Here is an 18885-nt window from a genome sequence, read left to right on the forward strand (position 1 = left end):
TATATATATATACATATATATACATATATATATATATATATATACATATATATACATATATATATATATATATATATATATATATATAAATATAGGCTAATTTAGAGTCACTGCTAATTTCAATCTTAGTCAGATTAATAGACTAATTGATTCCAATCGCGTTCTAAATGATTCTGCTACGTGAATCGGGATAATTGTACATCTATCCTTTCCTCTTCCCTCTCCTCATCCTCTATTAATGTAGAAGGTGCACAAGAAAAGTTTTTCCTCTTCATACAACCCGTCCATTGGTGTAATTTGTATCTATATATAGTAGTCCAAATAATATTTAACATAGACAAAATTGTCAAACAATATTTTTTTACATTTTCTTTTTTTAATAGATATCTTATGATAAATGATTAGATCTTAAAGCTCCTGAATAGTCATTACAATCATATTGAATCGTGACATCAGAAGTGAGAAATGATGCGTTAATTTTTGTTACGTATCACTTGTAAAGACAATTCGAATAAAAAAAAACGAAATGATGAGATCGCTTTAAAACAATTGCAAAAATGAAGCAAAAGCTATTCTTATCCCTCTCCTTCGACAGTTAGAAAATAATCATAAAAAATGATAAAAGACACATGAAGTACTTTTATATTCAATGCCCATGCATAGCCTATTTTCATTTTTACGTATCTTTTATCGCTTACGATTATTTATTGACTGACTCAGGGAAAAATAAGGAAGGATAGCTTTCATTCATTTTTACAATTATTTAAAGCGATCTCATCATTCCGTTTTATTCAAATTATCTTTATTTACAGTATAGCTGTGATGATTGTTCAAGAGCTTTAACGTGTATTTTTCTTATTTAATTTTTAATCATTTAATTGATAAAATAGATACTGTTAATTTATAACAACGTCAAGTCATTGCAAACAATTAATAAGTACTTTAAACTAAATAGACTATACTCATTTCATTACGATTAATGAAAGAATAATCCAAGTTAAGGGTTGACAGGAGAGACTGTGGAGATTTTTATCACAAATAAATTTCTTCATTCAAATTACGGCTAAATTGTGAAAATCATGCTGTAATTGAGATAATCAAGCAAATTGTTATTCAGCTTGTTATAGAAAACGATATTTTGATAAAAAAAAACAAAATAAAAATACGTTCTGATATCTCACTATAATGCAGTTGGGATGCAGATAATCTTATTTATTTTGTTTTAAAGGCTAAATTACAGCTTTAGCAGCGCAAAATATAATAAAATACGAGTTTTACATTGCTGAAGAGCTGAATTTTGTAATTTAGTTTTTAAAACAAAACATTTTCGTTTCATAAAATATGGATTAAAAAAAAGTCTCACGACGACAACTATGAGACAAAATGTGTGTGTGATAGGGTATGGATATACCTGTATTTGTACTGTGAATAAGAAGCAAGTAATCAATTTGGGATTGAGCTTGTCACTTCTATCGACCCTTAAATGTTAAGTGTGATCGATTTTTCCATGAGTTTACTGCATTAATATAATTGCAAATTATATGTGGACTTGTATAGAAAATGTTTGTACATTTTTTTTTTTTTCATAGTTGAATACATAGATAAATGTACAAATTATACGTTTCGTAGGGTCAAAAGACTAAACATGTCAGCGTGGGTGGAAAGAATCAGTCATATGCGAATGTGAATATAAATGTGTGTATTCACGTAATGCTTTATTGCACAGAAGTAATATTCTATTTTTCATAATCTTTCATATATTATATTTGAATTACGTGTAATATACTTTCTTGACGTTATGATTGAATCTTTACTAATGTATTTAATTTATTAACATATTGAATAGTCGAACGCGGTCGGATAGGTCGCAGTGATTCCCAAATTGTACATATGTGTACTCAGGACTTCATATTTATTATTGCATTACACAGTATGATAGATACATGACGATAAATATGTTTGATACATATGAATCTTATTCTTTCTTTTCTCTCGTATATTAAAACTATTATGTATACATTATGTTTATTTTTATAGAAACTTCTAGTATTACGTTTATTTCAACGTAAGACGAAAGTAATATTAAAAGAAATAATGCATTATTCTATATAGATTGGTCTTTTAAAATTGATATAGAATATATTTATTTCATCAGAATACTTTTTTTGCAACATTGGGAGTATCAGCAACAAGTATAAACTACTAAATATTTATTATATTGTGTAATTCAAAAATAAAAAAAAAGACTCGAAGCTGGCCTTCTATGTAAGTTAGTGTATCATAGGGATACACGATGCGTGAGCAATTTTTGAAAAAATTTTGAAATAATGCTAATTCAATTCTGCGTTGATTTTATCAAATGAATCGTAATGATATTGAACAGAATGTCATCACTATGCATTTTCCATGACATACAGTTGCATCATTTTACTCGACTATTTTTACAAGATTCTTATTCGTAAGGAATGTGTAAAATGCAACTTATATTTGTTTTCGATATCATATTGATATCGAAAACGACATTGGTATTAAAAAGATCATTGAGTATCACAATTTATTTTAATATATGTAATATATTACGACTTTATACACAATTTATTATCATATTACGAATGTATGCTTTGTGAGATATTTTCAGCGATTTGGAATTGTTTTTGCTAACTATATATATTTGTGCATTAAGATATTGTATGTACATATTGTAAGAGTAATATTCATTTATGTTTATGGACAATTCTGTTTTCAACTATAATGGCATTATAATTAATGGCATTTTCAACTAATAATGACATTAACAACTAGCGGCATTAACAATAGCGGCATGTGTAACAACGATTTTCAATCAGATATCTTTATTGAAATCATGTTATATATATTAAAATACAGTAAATTATGTTAAACGTTTCGTATCATAATATATGAAAAGAAATATTATATCGTTCATAATTATACGAACAAAGGATTTTTCTATTGTGTATAACTTTATTCATTTTTATTATTAGCAAGATTTAACGAGGCCGACAGAAATATAGTAATGTATCGAACAAAAGAATTATAATATTTTTATGTTCGGCAAAAAATTTTTTTCGAATCTAAAATAACTTTCGTCTTACGTTTATTAAATCCTTTTATTCATGAAGCGACTTTTTTATATTTTATATTATAAGCGATTTTATTTCTGCACATCGTGATTAACCGTCGTTTGAATTGTCATATATTAATGCAATACATTAGCGACATTTTTCTCAACTCATCATTCGTAACAGTAGTCGTGTAATAACTTGTCTCCTGAGTTTGCTTATACATATAATTAACACTATTATAATACATTTAGATATAATCAAAAGAAATCCCTTGAAAAAAACGTTTGTTGCGACGACAGCTTACAAACATGTAGTGCATGTACAGACTATTGTATTCTGATAAACAAAAAATATACATGAAGTTTCCTTACACAAATCTGTCATACATATTTTTGCTTATCTCAATCTGTTCTTGCGAATTTAATAATTTTAATATAAATTTACACACAAGATATTTGTTACGAGTTTGTTTTTTTTTGGTTTTTGTTTTTGTTTCTTTTTTTTTTAGTTTAAGTTGCACATTATCTGTAGATATAAAAATACAGATAAAAAGCCAAAATAAATAGAAGAACCCTTTTATTTTTAATTAATGTTTGTACATTTTTGCGTCAACAATCAAGTTTACAGGTTATGCATTAATTTTATTTTGTCATATAGAAAAGAAACTATGCGTGATTATCGTCATTACACGATGCAGCCCGCAATATCGTGGCTTTTTATTCTTCACTTATGGTAACACAGAGGTACTAGCATATGCTACGTGTAGGTTAAATAGAGCTCCTGATTATTTCTTAAAAAATAGCTCCCCCCCCCTTCCCTCTATCTCTCGTCTCTCCTAATATTTCTTAATTGTATCTAACTTTAGCGTATCGCTACACTTAATCATTACTTAAATTATTTTCGATTTCACACAGAAGTACTTTAGCTCGGAACATCACACACTGTACAATATGTACGGAGAAAAAAACGAGCTAATGAAACAATCATTCTCTGAATATAAAAAAAAAGATTTTTCCTACGAATGAATAGAATTGAATGAAGAGAAGAAAAGGATTATTTTCCTTGTTCGTAAGATCTCTTTCAAATACTTGCTTTTCCAAACGACATAATTAATAGATTGCAGACGTTTGATGCAAGTTACACTTGTCATTACTAAATCGTATAATATATTTTTATTCAATAATTGTGAATCTGTATGTAAACACGAACGACTGGTTCGTGATTATATTCTCAGAATTGATGTACAGATATATGTATAAATATATATAGATATATATATATATATCATGTATACATATAAAAATATATCATTGATACGGTGCAGCTGAGATAGACATCGTGAAGGTGTAATAAAGAAATCAATTGTCCTAGCAGAGGAAGTACGTAGGGTAACAAACGCATTATGAATCAAATATCAATTATAGTAGAAGACAGACACATCAATGTGCACAATTAAATTACAGAAATTACAGAAATTAAATATACAGAAAACGCCGTTTTGTCTCATACAACATATTCAAGAAGTAGACAATCGGCACAATCACATTCATATAAATGAATAATAATCGTACTAGAGAAAAGTATTTTGTATAAGATACAAATATTTCAAACTTTATATATATATATATATATAAAATAAACCGAATTAATTATCATAGCAACACCGTTCGTGTCGTGTCGTACAATGAAAAATCTGCATGTATAAAATATGTGTCCAAGAATAATTTATTTGCGCCACTAATTTTTTTTTTTTATACATTCTCGGTGGTATAGAAAGATACGAATAGGAATAAACAATATACAATATATTTTTTCTTGCACAGTTTTTCTTTTTCTAACAGGGCACTGCTAAAAGTTTCACTATCAGCGAATTCACTAGTGCAGATTAAAGCTTGTCGCATGCTAATCTGTCGAAACTGTAAAAACATAAGCAATCGATAAAATGACCAATAATAATACATCAAATAGTGTAAACAATTTATACTGGTTTCAGAAACCCTGTTTAGAGTTTAATTGCTTATGCATACATTATTATGTCAATTATTACATGTCAAATTGTACATCAATTTGCACACCACAGTTTTTAATGTGCACAGATACATTCAAGCGAATTCGCTACATCTATTCAATGTATAAATAGATATTTTTCTGCATAATTTCTTTACTTTAAATCTGTACATATTTACACGCGCTTTTGAGATTGTTATCTTTTCTTTTCGACTTTTAATACTACTTGCGTGGTTTTTTTTTGTACCCATACGTAGTACTCTTCCTCTTACTTTTTTTCCTTAGTTTTTAAAGATGCGATAAAAAGTTATATTCTTTCTCGCAAATATTACATTATCGTTAATGCACTTATATTATTAGACCTGTGTTTCCAGTAAGAGAATCGCGAAATTTATTAATATCAATTATATTTCAAAATTGATTTTCTCACATGTACTTGTTGCAATGCAAATTACAAATTTATTCTTTAATGTTTGTAATGTCCTTACGCACAACATGAAAAAATCGTGCGAATCATTGTCGAAATTAAAAAAAACGTAATGCTGCCTGTATCCGCTGTTATGTCGATGTAACATTCTATATGTATATCATTGAAAAAAAAATTCAAACGTTTGTCAAACATATACATATACCGTGATATATATAACGTGTGTGGTATAAATTCTTTCTTTTACTTATGTGAATGAGAGATTGTTGCATGATGGTTGCTGTCGCAGTACTTAATACGGGCGTGCTCGTCCTCGCGCAAAAGTCTGTTATCCCTGTGAGTAACTATATCCTGCGCTCGTAGAAGTCGTTGCAACCATTTCGCTTGTAATCTCCTGCGAATGTATGCGTGTGCAAAATTCATATGCAATTATATGAATAAATGATTCTGGCAACATATTGATTAAATTGAAAATTGAAACTTTTGATTTAGCAAAAGTAGCATTCTATTATTTGTACCTTACATTTATTTTCCGTTCTTGTAACATTTATGGTGGTGGATTATTGTTTGCTTACAGCCTGGCCGCTAGCTGCGGTAGTCTGCCCACTCTGTTGTTGTTGACCCCAATACTGGTTGTTGTAATACTGTTGATTCCAGCTATTCCAATTACCGTTGCCGTATCCATGTTGATTATATCCTGTCTGACCGTATGTGCCTTGGCTATATCCTTTCCAACCGCCTCCCCACTGTTGTTGTCCCCAGCCACTTTGTTGGTTCCAATTTCCTGTAGCTTGACTACCTGACCAATTATCCTGTTGACCCCAACTGGACTGTTGCGATCCTTGATAATTCCCACTGAAATATAAGCACACACATTATGTTTTTATTACAAATCATTTATTGAATCACTCATTCAGTTATAAAGAAAACTTTGGATTTAAAAAATAAGTTACCTCATAGAGCCCCAACCACCTTGCCTAGGTGCAACAGATCGATTTCTGTCATTTCCTGATCTCCTATCAACTCCACCCATTCTTCTGTCTGATCGTGCCATTGCAGGTCCACCTCGTCCTCGTAATCTCCATGGAACAGGAGGGGGTCCGTAACCACCAGTGTGCCTCATGTAACCACCTCTTTGCGGTCTCTCTCCTCTCCAACCTCCCATATTAGAACCACGCCAAGAAGAATTGCGACTTCTATCTTGATCTTATCCATAAGCATACAATATAGTATTATGTAACGTGTAATGAATAATGAACAATAATAATAATAAAATATTTACAATTATTTCTTCGATCTCGAGTGTCTCGGTTATTTCGAGAATCACGCGTTTCTTTGATACTCTCAGTCTTATCAAGACGCGGTTGTTTTATCGGTGGTTGTTGACTGAATCCAGCGTCTTTGCCTTCCTTGTTATATTTCTCAACGAGTTTCTTAGCTTCTTCCTCACCAAGACCGGTCCACTCCACTACATCGAAAAATTCTCCCACCGAAGGTGCAGTGAAATTTGCTATATATGCATTCGTGAATTACACATATCATTACTTGAATAATTTAATCTTAATTACAATCATATGTATTATAAGTATAATGTACCTTTCATTTCCGTAAGATTGGACACTAAAGAATTTCCTTCGATTGTATTGTGCATTGACAAACGTTGATTGTACTCTTTGTCTGTTGGTATAACAACGATCGCTTTCCGCTGATAGCCGCAGAAATTTCGCATTTTACGCCTTTGTACAGAGGAATATATGTTGCTCTTCTGCATATACATTACAGGATTGTTTCAAAAACAATATTTAAATTTCACAATTATTTAAATATCTATGTTCTTTTACACACATACCTGGTCTAATATATAGTTACGTCTTCTACCACTTGCTACGTTGATCAGTTGATCGAGTGCGCGATTGCATCTGTCGATAATAATTTCTCGCTGACAGATGTTTTGCTCTTTATCTGACAGAGCAACGTCCTGAATAGAAAGGAAACATTGCATTCAGAACAAATACTATCAAACTTGATAATTTTTTATAATTTTATGGATACATACCCCAGTTTTCTCAACCAATTTATGAACTGCTAAAATATTGTATAGTTTATCTGGATGGTCGGCCGCGTGCTTTCTTGCCCAGGTAGTTTTTCCCGCCGCAGGCAAACCACACATCATTATCACCTCGCAATCTGCCTTTCCATTTGGCCTACGTGGACCCGCAATTTTGTCCTTGGATTCGATATTACCCACTAAAATATAGCCTGGGATTTGTTCGCACCATGCCTCCTCTTGGCCAAAATTGCAGACAAACGTACAATTTTTACTCAGAATGTGTGGAAACAATGGTCTATCACCAAGTTCCTCTTTGCAGATACTAAATGCAGATCCAACATTTTTACCATTTACTGTATAAAACAATTCTATAGTGCTCTCAGGTGTCATATCAAGATAACATCCGACAACGTCATCCTTGCCGAATGGAGAACCATAATCTGTGAACTTCTTGTCAGTACCCTGTTTTCCAGCACTTGTATATGCATAACTTAATTTTTCCTCGCCAAGTTGCATGGATGTAGAGGGTACTGACCAACCAATTCTAAGCATATGCGATTGTTTCTTGTCTTTTGTGATAGTAGGATAGTGTTGTACAATTCTAGCTTCATAATAGACTTTTCCATTTGAAACACCATGAGACGCTCTTGCACCAGCCCACATATCACAGAGATCACCATCATGCATAGGTGTACCAGAGAGAAATCCATCTTTATTAATAATTAAATTTAAATCTGAATCATCTAAAAATAAAAAAGTATTTATAATATCACATATATATTAAAAAAGAATTACTAATCTCAAAAAATACACAAGATTTAATTTAAAAACTTACACCATGATAAAATTACAGTTGACTCGTCAAGATCTGGTTCATTTTCTGATTTCTGTGGCACAGGAGATAGTTGACGGATTTCTGCTGGGCTAGGGGATCTTTTTCTTTTCCTGTCATTGCATTCCATTTGATTTGATTCTCCTGCATCTAATGTTGCTTTTTGCTTTAAAAAAATAGTTTTCAGCTATTTTTATGTTCTTTCACGCAAATAAAAATAAAAATGTACGATTACAAATAAGATTAAATTTACAGAAGCAATGTTACACCCTACATGTTACAACCTACTTATGCTATTTGTAACGAAACATATAGAATATAGAAGTATATAGATTATATACCTGTTTATCTTGTGAGATATTAATAGTATCAATTTTTTCATCTAAATTTTCTACATTAGCTGAAATGTCCATTTTTTTATCTTGCACTGTATAATCATCATGAATAGTCTTTTCTTCGTGCTTTAATTCACATGCCATTTTATCTGCCTGATCAGGTATCATATGTATTGGTTGTTCAACTTCCGGAATGTCTATATTGTCCTTAATATTAGATCCATCTTCTTTATGTTCAACATATTCTTTCTCAATTGAAATTTTATCTTCATCTTTAATCTCTATCTTTTCTTCCAATTTTATAATATCTTTTGTTTCTTCAGCTAGCTGTTGAACTTTATCAACTTCATCTATACTAGATCCCTTTGCTTCATGAGCTTCTTGAGTTATAGAAAATTGATCTACACAGGCAATTGTACTAGGTTTGTCAGACGGTTCTGTCACAGGTACTTGGAAAGTATTTGCTCGATTACCTTCTAAAATATTAACATGTTTTGCCTCTTCCTCATATTTATCAGATGAATCAATTTTGTTCTGAAGGATATTTGACACATCATCTTCTTGCTCTTCTCTATACTTTTCAGGAGACAATTTTGACATTTCCTGTTGTTGGGTTATGGCTTCTTCATTCATCATTGGTGTCTCGTATGCTTTTTCATCATACTGAGATTTGTTCGGAGTAGATTGTTTTGAAGAATTTGGCGTAGTAGATGCTCTCGATGCGTTTCTCGTGGAAATTTTTGTTGGAGTCGTCACCGAAGAGCTCCTAGATGCTCTATTAGGCGTCCGTGGTGATTGCGATGATCGTGTAGCTTCTACGACTCTCTCTTGTGTCTCTTTCAAAGCAGTATCATCAATATTCTCTGTTTGCAAATCTGAACCACCTGCAAAATAAATTAAAATATATTTTATAATTTTGTATAATCTCATTAGATAGGATGTTAGACAAAAATAAACCTAAAACTAAAAAATCAAATTTTAAACATTAACACAATAAACAAACAAAAAACGCAACACTATATCAGATGACATTTCAATGTAACGTGTAAATAAGAGAACATAATTTGAGCACATTAGTCAATTTCATTATCAGCTACTTCTTATAACGCTACATAGTAGTATATAGTAGTCATGATGGTGATGGTGATAACCAGGGCCCCATTGTAATGCATGGTAATGGTATACCATGAGAAATTAGTAGAATAATTGAAATAAGAGCAACGAAGGAAGTACTCGATGATGCACACCAAGTATAACTTACACTCCTGCGCTTCCTCCTCCAGTGCCTTGCGTAGCCGCTCGACGAGCACTGGCTTGTTGCCCTTGGTGTCGAGGCCGCGCTCGCTCAGTGCGGCTCGCAACTCCACCACTTTCAATTTCGACGGATCCATCATACACGCGCGATAAGCCCCGTTAATCAGACAAGCAAATTCATGCACACCTTACGTCTGACGCGTAGAAGAAAATTGGAGAAAATATTCACGAAAGACCCATATACACGCGCCACTGACCCGCGCTCCATACACAATATGGCGGAACAGTCACAAACAGTTGGTTACGTAGCGCGCGCTCTAATTATTGGCTGGCTGCACGGCCGTGTCCGAACCGACGCCGGCTACACAGCCAATCGCAGCCGCTGTTTCAACCGCGATTAACTGTGGCGCATCCGGCGATTGGTTCACTCCAAGGCGGGATGCGTGTCCATTCGCTGATGCATACATACTACACATACATAAATACATACACACATTGCTTCTTTTCTGTCAGTATTAAAGAGCATACCTGCCAATACCTACACACATACATGTACACACAGTATGTACTTGCTTATTACATTTTACTACACTGCTATTTTTAATGGAAATTTTAGAGAATGATTAAATCATCACATAAAGAAGATCCGCGTTATTATGACGTTTATTGTAATAATTGCAATAATGGTAGCTTAATAATGTCACGACTAAAAAATTTAAATTATTTATTTTCAGCCAATGAGAAACATTTTTTTTTAGCGCGACGCTCAACGTATAATTCTAATTGGCTGTTGTATTTAGTGCCGTTTTCATGAAAGATCGGTACACGTTAGTGTGATCGATAATATATACAGATATTTATCATATGATCGATTGAGTGATTAAATTTTTAAACTCCCGCAATGCAAAGTAATTATGTTCTATACAAAGTTGTATGGAATTTTGCATTCTGTTATGCATTCGAATACACTTTATCGCTTTTTATTCCGTAGTGAAATCAAAGAAGCATGAATGCGATTAATATGAACTGGTTAGCTTCAGCAGAAGGAGAATCTTTGATCCATCATTTCTACGTAAATTCTTCTAAAAAAAGGAGATTTTATGGTGCTCTATTTATTTGTGTAACCTTGTTATATAATATATGTACACGGACACATTAATTTTCTTCCCAGTTTATTATTTTCATATATTTTATTAGGTATTCTGGAAAAACCATCGTTGCCTTCTTCCATCGAGGAAGTCACTTACAAGATCTTTATGATAGGTAGGTCTGGTGTTGGAAAGACTTCAGTAATAGCAAGACTCGCAGGTATCCTCGACTCTAATAGTTATACCGAAACCAATGGAATAAGGAAAACAAATATTTACTGGCCTGTAAAAATTTGGGATAAAGTCGTTCTGTTTAAACTGCAATTTTGGGATACCTCGGAAAATAGTATAAAAAAATACAATCATATTTTGCCAGTATGTGTATAAATTCTTTTTTGATAATTATGTGTTCAATTAATTAAACAGATATTAATTAGACAATATCTTTTTTCACTTGCAGGTATGCAAAGATAAAGTTGATGCGGTATGTTCTGTGTTTTCCTTTGACGATGCAGCAAGCTTCAATGATATTCCATACTTGATGAATACAATGATCAATATAAAAGGAAAACCAGCAAATGTAGTCATTGGCACAAAGTAGTTCCATTATTTGATAATTATATTACAAAATGAAAAGAATTCAGATAATCTTGATCTGACTTTTTACAGGTTCAAACCTTGGTCAAGCTCTATGATAGATGAAGCACAAATTAAAGAATTTGAGGATAAGTGGAAAGTTAAAGTGATTAAAATTGATGCCAGCAAATTGTCAGTAAGATCTGAAATATTTGATTGCTCGTATCAATTGAATGTCATTTGTAACATCTTGTGGAATAGAGATAAAGAATTTATATCTAAACTAATGGGACAAGTTTAATAAATACAATCAGATGTATTTTTTCTATGATTTATACAAAAAAAGGATATAAATCAATCATGTAAACAATTTATTAAAACCATATATGTGAATATACGACAAATAAGAGTTTAAAGCCTAAACAATCAAAGCTGGATCTTAGATGCTTAAATAATTTCCATATAAATTTATATATCAAATATGTCGTAATTTGAACTGCTTGCCGAATTAGTTTATCGGACTTATAAACGCAATTAAACTATTATAATAATATCATGAATTAATCTTATCAATCGTATAAATTTATTTAAATCTTAGATTTTGTTTACTATATCCTCAATTACATAGAGTTGCAAGTTTAAACAATCTGTTTTGATATTCTTTAATGGCAATAGATTTTTATTGATCATTTCTACTGCATCATCTTTAATAATCCATGGAAAATCTTCACAATTTGGATTTTCGTTCAGAGTAACATGTGCAGTTTCATATGTTTGAATTTCAATAGAAAAAGTTGAATTGTCTGGAATAGCTCTTAAGTATGTATCACATATTGATAATTTTAAGCAAACTGTTTTTAGTGCTTCTTCTGTTTTTAAATAATATGGATCTCTCCTTAAAATAGAAAAGAATAATTAATAAGTAATAAAAATTAGATAATGTATTAGTTATTGTTCAACATACTCCATAAACTCTGCCTGTAGTTTAACCATATCAAAGACAAATTTTTCTATTGGTAACTTATTCTTGTTGTAAAAGGTAAGATTGATGGCTCTAATACTGTTTTCATCTTCCTTTATCAATTCTCTGATTGCATTCAGAACATTTGATAAATATTCATTCAATTCTGGATGTTCTGATACATATACCGTAATTCCATATATCTTTTTCTTAACAAAAATTTCCTTAGGATAGATTTTGCGAAAGAATAATATGTGATTAAACGCTACTTCCAAAAACTCCAAGAGAATGTCAACGCCAACTGCAAGTAAATTTTATTTTCACATGAAACTGCACATATTAATTACTGTAAATAAATTGTATAATATAAAAATAAGTTTGATTGTGAAATTCTACCTATCTTGTCTTGAGACATTTTATGATGACATTGAAGATAATTGTCATGCTGTTTTTTAAAAAAATTAATGTATATATATATATATATATATGTATATAATATATATTAAATATATTCTCTACTCCTATCTCTCTCTTGATTGTCTCACATGTATGAATATTACACCGGAACTTGTTTTCCCACTGGATTGCACTGGATTGTTAGTGATTGCTAGCTAGAGAGATATCCTCTGCGAGGATATGAGGGGGAGGGAGGGGAGGGACTTTTCTTTCTGGTGAATAGTAAAATGCGCACTACTGTCCTCTGAAGAAGTGGATGTTAAATACACAACAATGATCACTTTTATGCGATGCTCCTGATGGAAATAAATCGCTGAAGTACTTAACTAAAATCTGTTAAATAATAGAAATATTTAAAATAATAGAGACTTTAACAATTTTAGAGATTTATTTCCATGAGGGACACTGCAAAAAAAAAAGAATATTGCTGATGTAATTTACATCCTCTTCTAGATGGCAGTAGTGCGCATTTTGCGGGTTACAAGAAAAAGACCTTTATCTCTCATAATACTATCGTTACTAGAAAAAAATACATTTTATTTACAATATAAACTATACATTTTAAAATACACGTATATTTCGTTATGTTATCATAAATATAAATATCTATTAGGTATGGGAAAAAGTTCGTGGCCTTTTTCCCGCTAGATGGCATCCCGCTAAATGCTCAGCAGTCGGCAACTACTAATCGCATCGGCAACACTAGACGTGCGTTTAAAAAGTGACATTTTAACCTTTGTTTTGAGCTGAAAAAGATTGAAATCGGTGAAGTGGATCAAAAGTTATTTTATTTTGAAAATGGAAATAAATAAGGAAAAAATTCGCTACATTTTGCAGTATTACTACGATAAATGCAAGAATGCTGCACAGGCTTGTGAAAAAATTTGCGTTATTTATGGTGAAGATACTCTATCAAAATCAGCAGCACGGAAATAGTTCGCTCGCTTTCGTGCTAGAAATTTCGATGTGACCTCGCTCCGGTCGACCAATCACTGAAAAGTCCGATGAAATCATGGAAAAAGTCGAGCGTGATAAGCACTGTGGAGATTGCCAGAGAACTAGCATCGACCACAAAACAGTTTTAAATTATTTACACAAAGCTGGATACAAAAAGAAGCTCGATGTTTGGGTTCCTCATGAGTTGAGTGTTGGAACATGATGGACCGAATTAACATTTGTGATGCGCTACTGAAACGGAATGAAATTGAGCCATTTCTGAAGAGAATGATAACTGGTGATGAAAAATGGATCACCTACGACAATCCAATTAGAAAAAGATTGTGGATAAAGAAAGGAGAGAAGGCAAGCAATCGCAAAACCTGGATTGACGAGGAAGGAGATGATGTTATGTGTGTGTGGTGGGATTGGAAGGGAATCGTTCACTATGAGCTGTTATCGTCCAATCAAACAATTAATTCCGAATTCTACTGTGAACAACTGCAGAGATTACAACAAGCAATTGAGAGGAAGTAGCCAGAATTAATCAATAGGAGAGATGTCGTCTTCCATCACGACAACGCTCGACCACACACATCTTTGATAACTCGGCAAAAATTACGAGAGCTTGGCTGAGAAGTTTTAATGCATCCACCGTATAGTCCTGACATAACACCCTCAGACTATCATTTGTTTAGGTCTCTGCAGAACTCTCTTAATGGTGTAAAGCTAGCTTCAAAAGAGGCCTGTGAAAATCACTTGAAGCAGTTTTTCGATCAGAAACCATAGAAGTTCTATCGCGATGGAATTATGGCTCTGCCCCAAAAATGGCAAAATATTATATAGAAAATAATGGAGCATATTTGATTTAAATAAATTGATTTCAATACTCTAAGAAAAACACTTTAATTTTACTAAAAAATCGCCACGAACTTTTTCCCATATCCAATATTAATCAAACTTATAATTAGCATAAATTTCGCGAAACATATTGCGACATTTGATTTTTGTTCCAAGTTTTGCACATAACAAAAATATTCCAGACAATTTTCTATGTAAGCTATATATTTCCTCGGGTGGTGGACATAATCTATGATTTATTATAGTTGGCACTAAAACTTGGATCCTGCAATACATAATTATTATATGTATTATAGTCATTATGATATTATAGCCAGAATGGAGAAATAGGTTGAACATACTGTTTTGTTACATCTTGACCACCAAAATCATAATACTCGTGATTATTATCAAACACTTGTCCAAGAATCATGACTGCATCCACATGAGCATCCTCCATGATCTGATAATGTAACAATTGTTGTTCAATTAAAACTATATATGTATAAAAAGTTTTTAAAAATTTTTTGAGGTTGCTTAATAGAGAGAGATAAGATACCTTAGACTCATATCCAGTAAGAAATTTCATCTCTCGAGATAATTGTAGTACCTTATTACGATTTCCTTCACTTGCAGCATTAATGATTTCTATATATTTATCCATAAATATTTTGTCATATGTTCTACATGCTCCGAAGTCCAGTAAAATTAACTACAAAGATATATCTGTTAATACGCTTTCATGATTAAATTATAAATACATAATTACGATATAAAAAAAGACCTGTTTTGTATCAAGATTGTAAAAAAAATTGGACCAATTTGGATCAGTCTGCATGTATCGAAATTCGAATAATTCTTTTAGACTCAGACGCATGAGCAGTTCACTTATATGTTTCTTAATTGTAACATCCATATCTATACATTTGTCAACAGGTATACCTTCTATCATCTCTGTTGTAAATACTTGTTTTGTAGAGAGATCGTCTAGAAATTTAATTCATATTATATATAAAAAATTGATTCCGTAGATCTTTTTTTTTATTTACCTATATCACTTACCTATTACTGTAGGCACATAATATTCCGGATAAGGCATTATTAATTCCTTATATTTTTTTGTACATTCTGCTTCCCTTGTATAATCCACTTCCCATGCCAGTTCCCGTTTCGCAACCTCTACTAGATTATCTATAAACATTCCCTCTGGAAACATATTCCACACCTGCAATGAACACACACATAATATATATAATAAAATTTACAGTAAAGTTTTTTTAGGGATACACATAATACTGATCTGTGATATTATTACCTTCATTATGCCTACTAAATTTTTAATATCACTCTGAATACCCATAGCCACACCAGGATACTGAATCTTTATCGCTACATTTTGTTTATTCAATAATGTACCATGATGAACTTGTCCTACAATATATAATTATAGAAGAGATCTCTTAATCTCAGTATTATATATAAATATGAAAAGTAATAAATCAATATATACCAATGGATGCTGCAGCAAATGGCTTTTCTTCAAAGAACGCCAATTTATTTCTCCAATTATGTCCAAGTTCATTAGTCAATACTTTCTAGAAGGAATTATACGACACATTAAGAGATTGCTTTTTAATTTATATATTTATATCATTTATATATATTATTAATAATATATATATATATATATAATTTATATATTTATATCATTTTGTTACCTCTATTTGCCAAGTTGGCATAAAATCAGCACTTTGTCTGACTCTTTCAAAAACTTTTTGCAATTCAGGACTTATAATAGTATTATCTTGGATGCTTAATATTTGACCAATTTTTAAAGCTGCACCTATATTTTTAATAAACTGATAAAATTTTCATATATGAATATACATAATACAATTGTATATATCTTACCTCTTACTTTACATAACGTTGAAACTATTCTTTCTGCATTAGCTTTAGTAAGAAACATATTGTCAACTGTATCTCCAATGCTATGCTCCTTTAATCCCAATGTCCTTCGTGTATATTCTGCGGCAGTACCAAGACCAAGACCGATCCCTAAAGTACCAAAACTCACCATTCTTTGCAATCTTGTAGAAGGAACTTTTCTTTCTTTGGCAGTAGGTGATAGCTGTAGAAATTAAATAATGTATTAGTTAAAATGTGAATATAAATACATATAAATCAACTTAATAAAAATAGATACACGATGCAAAAAATGAAAATTTATTTTTATGATACTTACGCATTGCTTTGGTCTAACTGATAATTTAGCTTTTGGTTTTTCTTTAGAATCCATTTCTATATGTATATTTTCTTTTTCATATGTTTTAATTGTAGAAGAACAAGCAGAGCTTACAATCCTGTTTTTAATCTTTTTCTCGTGTTCTAATTCCAATTTTCTTAAGATTTCTTTATCTTTATCAGAGAATTCTAAGTCAGGTATTTCATTTTTATCTAAATTACTAATATTCTTGATTTTTTCCTTTATACTCATGTATTTTTTTGTTGTATCATTTTGCATGTCTTTTAAAGACTTTTGAGTTATAGATTTGTCAATATTGCGTTTTGGTAATATGACATCCCCATCAATAGGCAATTCTTTTGGATCTTTTGCAGTATTGTACACATATAACTTGGTTTCTTTCTTGGGGGTATAATCATTATTTTTTATATCAAAAGTTTGATTAGCTGTTACCTTAATATATTGTTTAATACCTTTCTCAACTACACTTATACGTTCAGTTATTTCTTTCAAGTCTTTTATTATCTGTTCCTATAAAAAAAAAGCAATTATAGTAAAAGACAACATATGTATTGTATGTTATACTGACACATTACTTAGATGTTAATCGCAAGACTTACAGGAATTTTACTTGGCTCTGTGTTAGTCAATGTTTTTCCTACAGCTTGTAAACACTTCTCCGGTATATCTTTTAAACTGGAGTGTGTGATTCTATATCTGATTGCATCCTCCTGATATTTTACGAAAGTATTCGTAACTCTTTGTACTCCTTTGAGTACATTAAGTAGATCGGAAATTTTAGATCGAGGCATTTCTGAGACATACGTGAATAATAATGTTTTTTTAACATACTATACTAATAATTTAATATACTAATAGTTTTGATAGAACATTTTAAAATAATGATAATGTGTAAAACTATATGCAGTGTATGAATTCTCTATCTTCGTTTCGTAGAACTGAACATTAAGGTTAGCACAATTTTGTAATGACATAAAATTATAATGATATAAAAAATACGAATTTAGTATTTTAATGTGACACTAAAAATAACTTAATGATGTAGATCATAAAAAATAATTCATCTATAAATAAAACAATTACGAATAAAATCTCTCGTGCATTATTCTATAGACACGTTTCGGTGTACACTATTGTACTACTTACTTATACGTTTTATGTTTTATGATTTCGTAATCTTAACGCGGGTACTTATATTGTATTGTACTTTCTTTGATTCCTTTTTTCTTTGATTATCATCTATCGGACGTAATTCAGTAACACTCTTAAAAAATATTTTTCACATCATTATAACACTTACAATTTTTATGTTTACAATTTTTTACAGAGAAATAAGTATCTTATATATTTTTCTTTTATTAACATTTTGTTGGGATGTTCAAAATTTTGTATTCACTTAAAATAAGATGACTAAACAAATTTTAAAAATTGTTTTATTTGCTTTACATACATTTTTCATTCAATTGGCGCTCTTTATGTAGAACTATTTAAGAAAATTTACAGAAATTTCATAAATTCACTAACATTTCTTACGTATGTAATGTCAATAATAATTACGAATTTAACGCGATGTTTTACGCGGATATCACACTGGATATATTCGACCGTATTAAACATCACAGAAAAATTATCCTGACACAATATATTATTGCATATATATATGTATATATATGTATGTATATACACATATATATATATATATATATATATATATATATATAGTATTTAAGTTAATATATATATATATATATATATATATATATATAGTTAATTT

The 18885-nt window shown here is 30.9% G+C and overlaps 4 protein-coding genes across 4 annotated transcripts; 1 reads left to right on the top strand and 3 right to left on the bottom strand.

The window, feature by feature from the left end:
* Nucleotides 1-5845: 5845 nt before the first annotated feature.
* LOC105624233 (heterogeneous nuclear ribonucleoprotein U) lies at nucleotides 5846-10128 on the bottom strand. Its single transcript, XM_012205592.1, has 10 exons — nucleotides 9996-10128; nucleotides 8741-9618; nucleotides 8403-8565; nucleotides 7574-8310; nucleotides 7367-7495; nucleotides 7114-7282; nucleotides 6800-7027; nucleotides 6471-6723; nucleotides 6093-6372; nucleotides 5846-5911 (listed from the first exon to the last, which is right to left on the bottom strand). The coding sequence occupies exons 1-10, from the start codon at nucleotides 10126-10128 to the stop codon at nucleotides 5846-5848; spliced, it is 3036 nt and encodes a 1011-aa protein (XP_012060982.1).
* An 866-nt stretch (nucleotides 10129-10994) lies between these two features.
* On the top strand, nucleotides 10995-11953 carry LOC105624234 (REM2- and Rab-like small GTPase 1). Its single transcript, XM_012205593.1, has 4 exons — nucleotides 10995-11091; nucleotides 11186-11451; nucleotides 11537-11673; nucleotides 11746-11953. The coding sequence occupies exons 1-4, from the start codon at nucleotides 10995-10997 to the stop codon at nucleotides 11951-11953; spliced, it is 708 nt and encodes a 235-aa protein (XP_012060983.1).
* Nucleotides 11954-12012: 59 nt separating this feature from the next.
* Nucleotides 12013-13028, bottom strand: LOC105624236 (mitotic spindle assembly checkpoint protein MAD2B). The gene is made up of 3 exons (XM_012205594.1): nucleotides 13010-13028; nucleotides 12617-12914; nucleotides 12013-12547 (listed from the first exon to the last, which is right to left on the bottom strand). Exons 1-3 carry the CDS (start codon nucleotides 13026-13028, stop codon nucleotides 12247-12249), a joined length of 618 nt encoding a protein of 205 aa, XP_012060984.1. The 3' UTR covers nucleotides 12013-12246.
* Nucleotides 13029-14956: 1928 nt separating this feature from the next.
* Nucleotides 14957-17902, bottom strand: LOC105624296 (aarF domain-containing protein kinase 4). Its single transcript, XM_012205656.1, has 11 exons — nucleotides 17711-17902; nucleotides 17091-17621; nucleotides 16757-16976; nucleotides 16564-16688; nucleotides 16356-16440; nucleotides 16161-16276; nucleotides 15908-16070; nucleotides 15630-15832; nucleotides 15405-15557; nucleotides 15208-15308; nucleotides 14957-15131 (listed from the first exon to the last, which is right to left on the bottom strand). Exons 1-11 carry the CDS (start codon nucleotides 17900-17902, stop codon nucleotides 14957-14959), a joined length of 2064 nt encoding a protein of 687 aa, XP_012061046.1.
* Between the last annotated feature and the right edge of the window lie 983 nt (nucleotides 17903-18885).

The sequence above is a fragment of the Atta cephalotes genome (genome assembly GCF_000143395.1).
Source record: "Atta cephalotes unplaced genomic scaffold scaffold00075, whole genome shotgun sequence".
Taxonomy (NCBI): domain Eukaryota; kingdom Metazoa; phylum Arthropoda; class Insecta; order Hymenoptera; family Formicidae; genus Atta; species Atta cephalotes.

What these genes read in the sequence shown, in the direction of transcription:
- LOC105624233 (XM_012205592.1), bottom strand. Translation starts at nt 10,128, where the DNA reads ATGATGGATCCGTCGAAATTGAAAGTGGTGGAGTTGCGAGCCGCACTG. An exon ending in CAATCTTACGGAAATGAAAG is followed by an intron (nt 7,028 to 7,113) that starts GTACATTATACT and finishes ATGCATATATAG; the next exon opens with CAAATTTCACTGCACCTTCG. An exon ending in GGTGGTTGGGGCTCTATGAG is followed by an intron (nt 6,373 to 6,470) that starts GTAACTTATTTT and finishes CTTATATTTCAG; the next exon opens with TGGGAATTATCAAGGATCGC.
- LOC105624234 (XM_012205593.1), top strand. Translation starts at nt 10,995, where the DNA reads ATGAATGCGATTAATATGAACTGGTTAGCTTCAGCAGAAGGAGAATCT. An exon ending in TAAAAAAAGGAGATTTTATG is followed by an intron (nt 11,092 to 11,185) that starts GTGCTCTATTTA and finishes ATATTTTATTAG; the next exon opens with GTATTCTGGAAAAACCATCG. An exon ending in AATGTAGTCATTGGCACAAA is followed by an intron (nt 11,674 to 11,745) that starts GTAGTTCCATTA and finishes GACTTTTTACAG; the next exon opens with GTTCAAACCTTGGTCAAGCT.
- LOC105624236 (XM_012205594.1), bottom strand. An exon ending in CTACAGGCAGAGTTTATGGA is followed by an intron (nt 12,548 to 12,616) that starts GTATGTTGAACA and finishes TTCTATTTTAAG; the next exon opens with GAGAGATCCATATTATTTAA.
- LOC105624296 (XM_012205656.1), bottom strand. Translation starts at nt 17,902, where the DNA reads ATGCCTCGATCTAAAATTTCCGATCTACTTAATGTACTCAAAGGAGTA. An exon ending in AACGTTATGTAAAGTAAGAG is followed by an intron (nt 16,689 to 16,756) that starts GTAAGATATATA and finishes TTAAAAATATAG; the next exon opens with GTGCAGCTTTAAAAATTGGT. An exon ending in ATTTAGTAGGCATAATGAAG is followed by an intron (nt 16,071 to 16,160) that starts GTAATAATATCA and finishes TGTTCATTGCAG; the next exon opens with GTGTGGAATATGTTTCCAGA.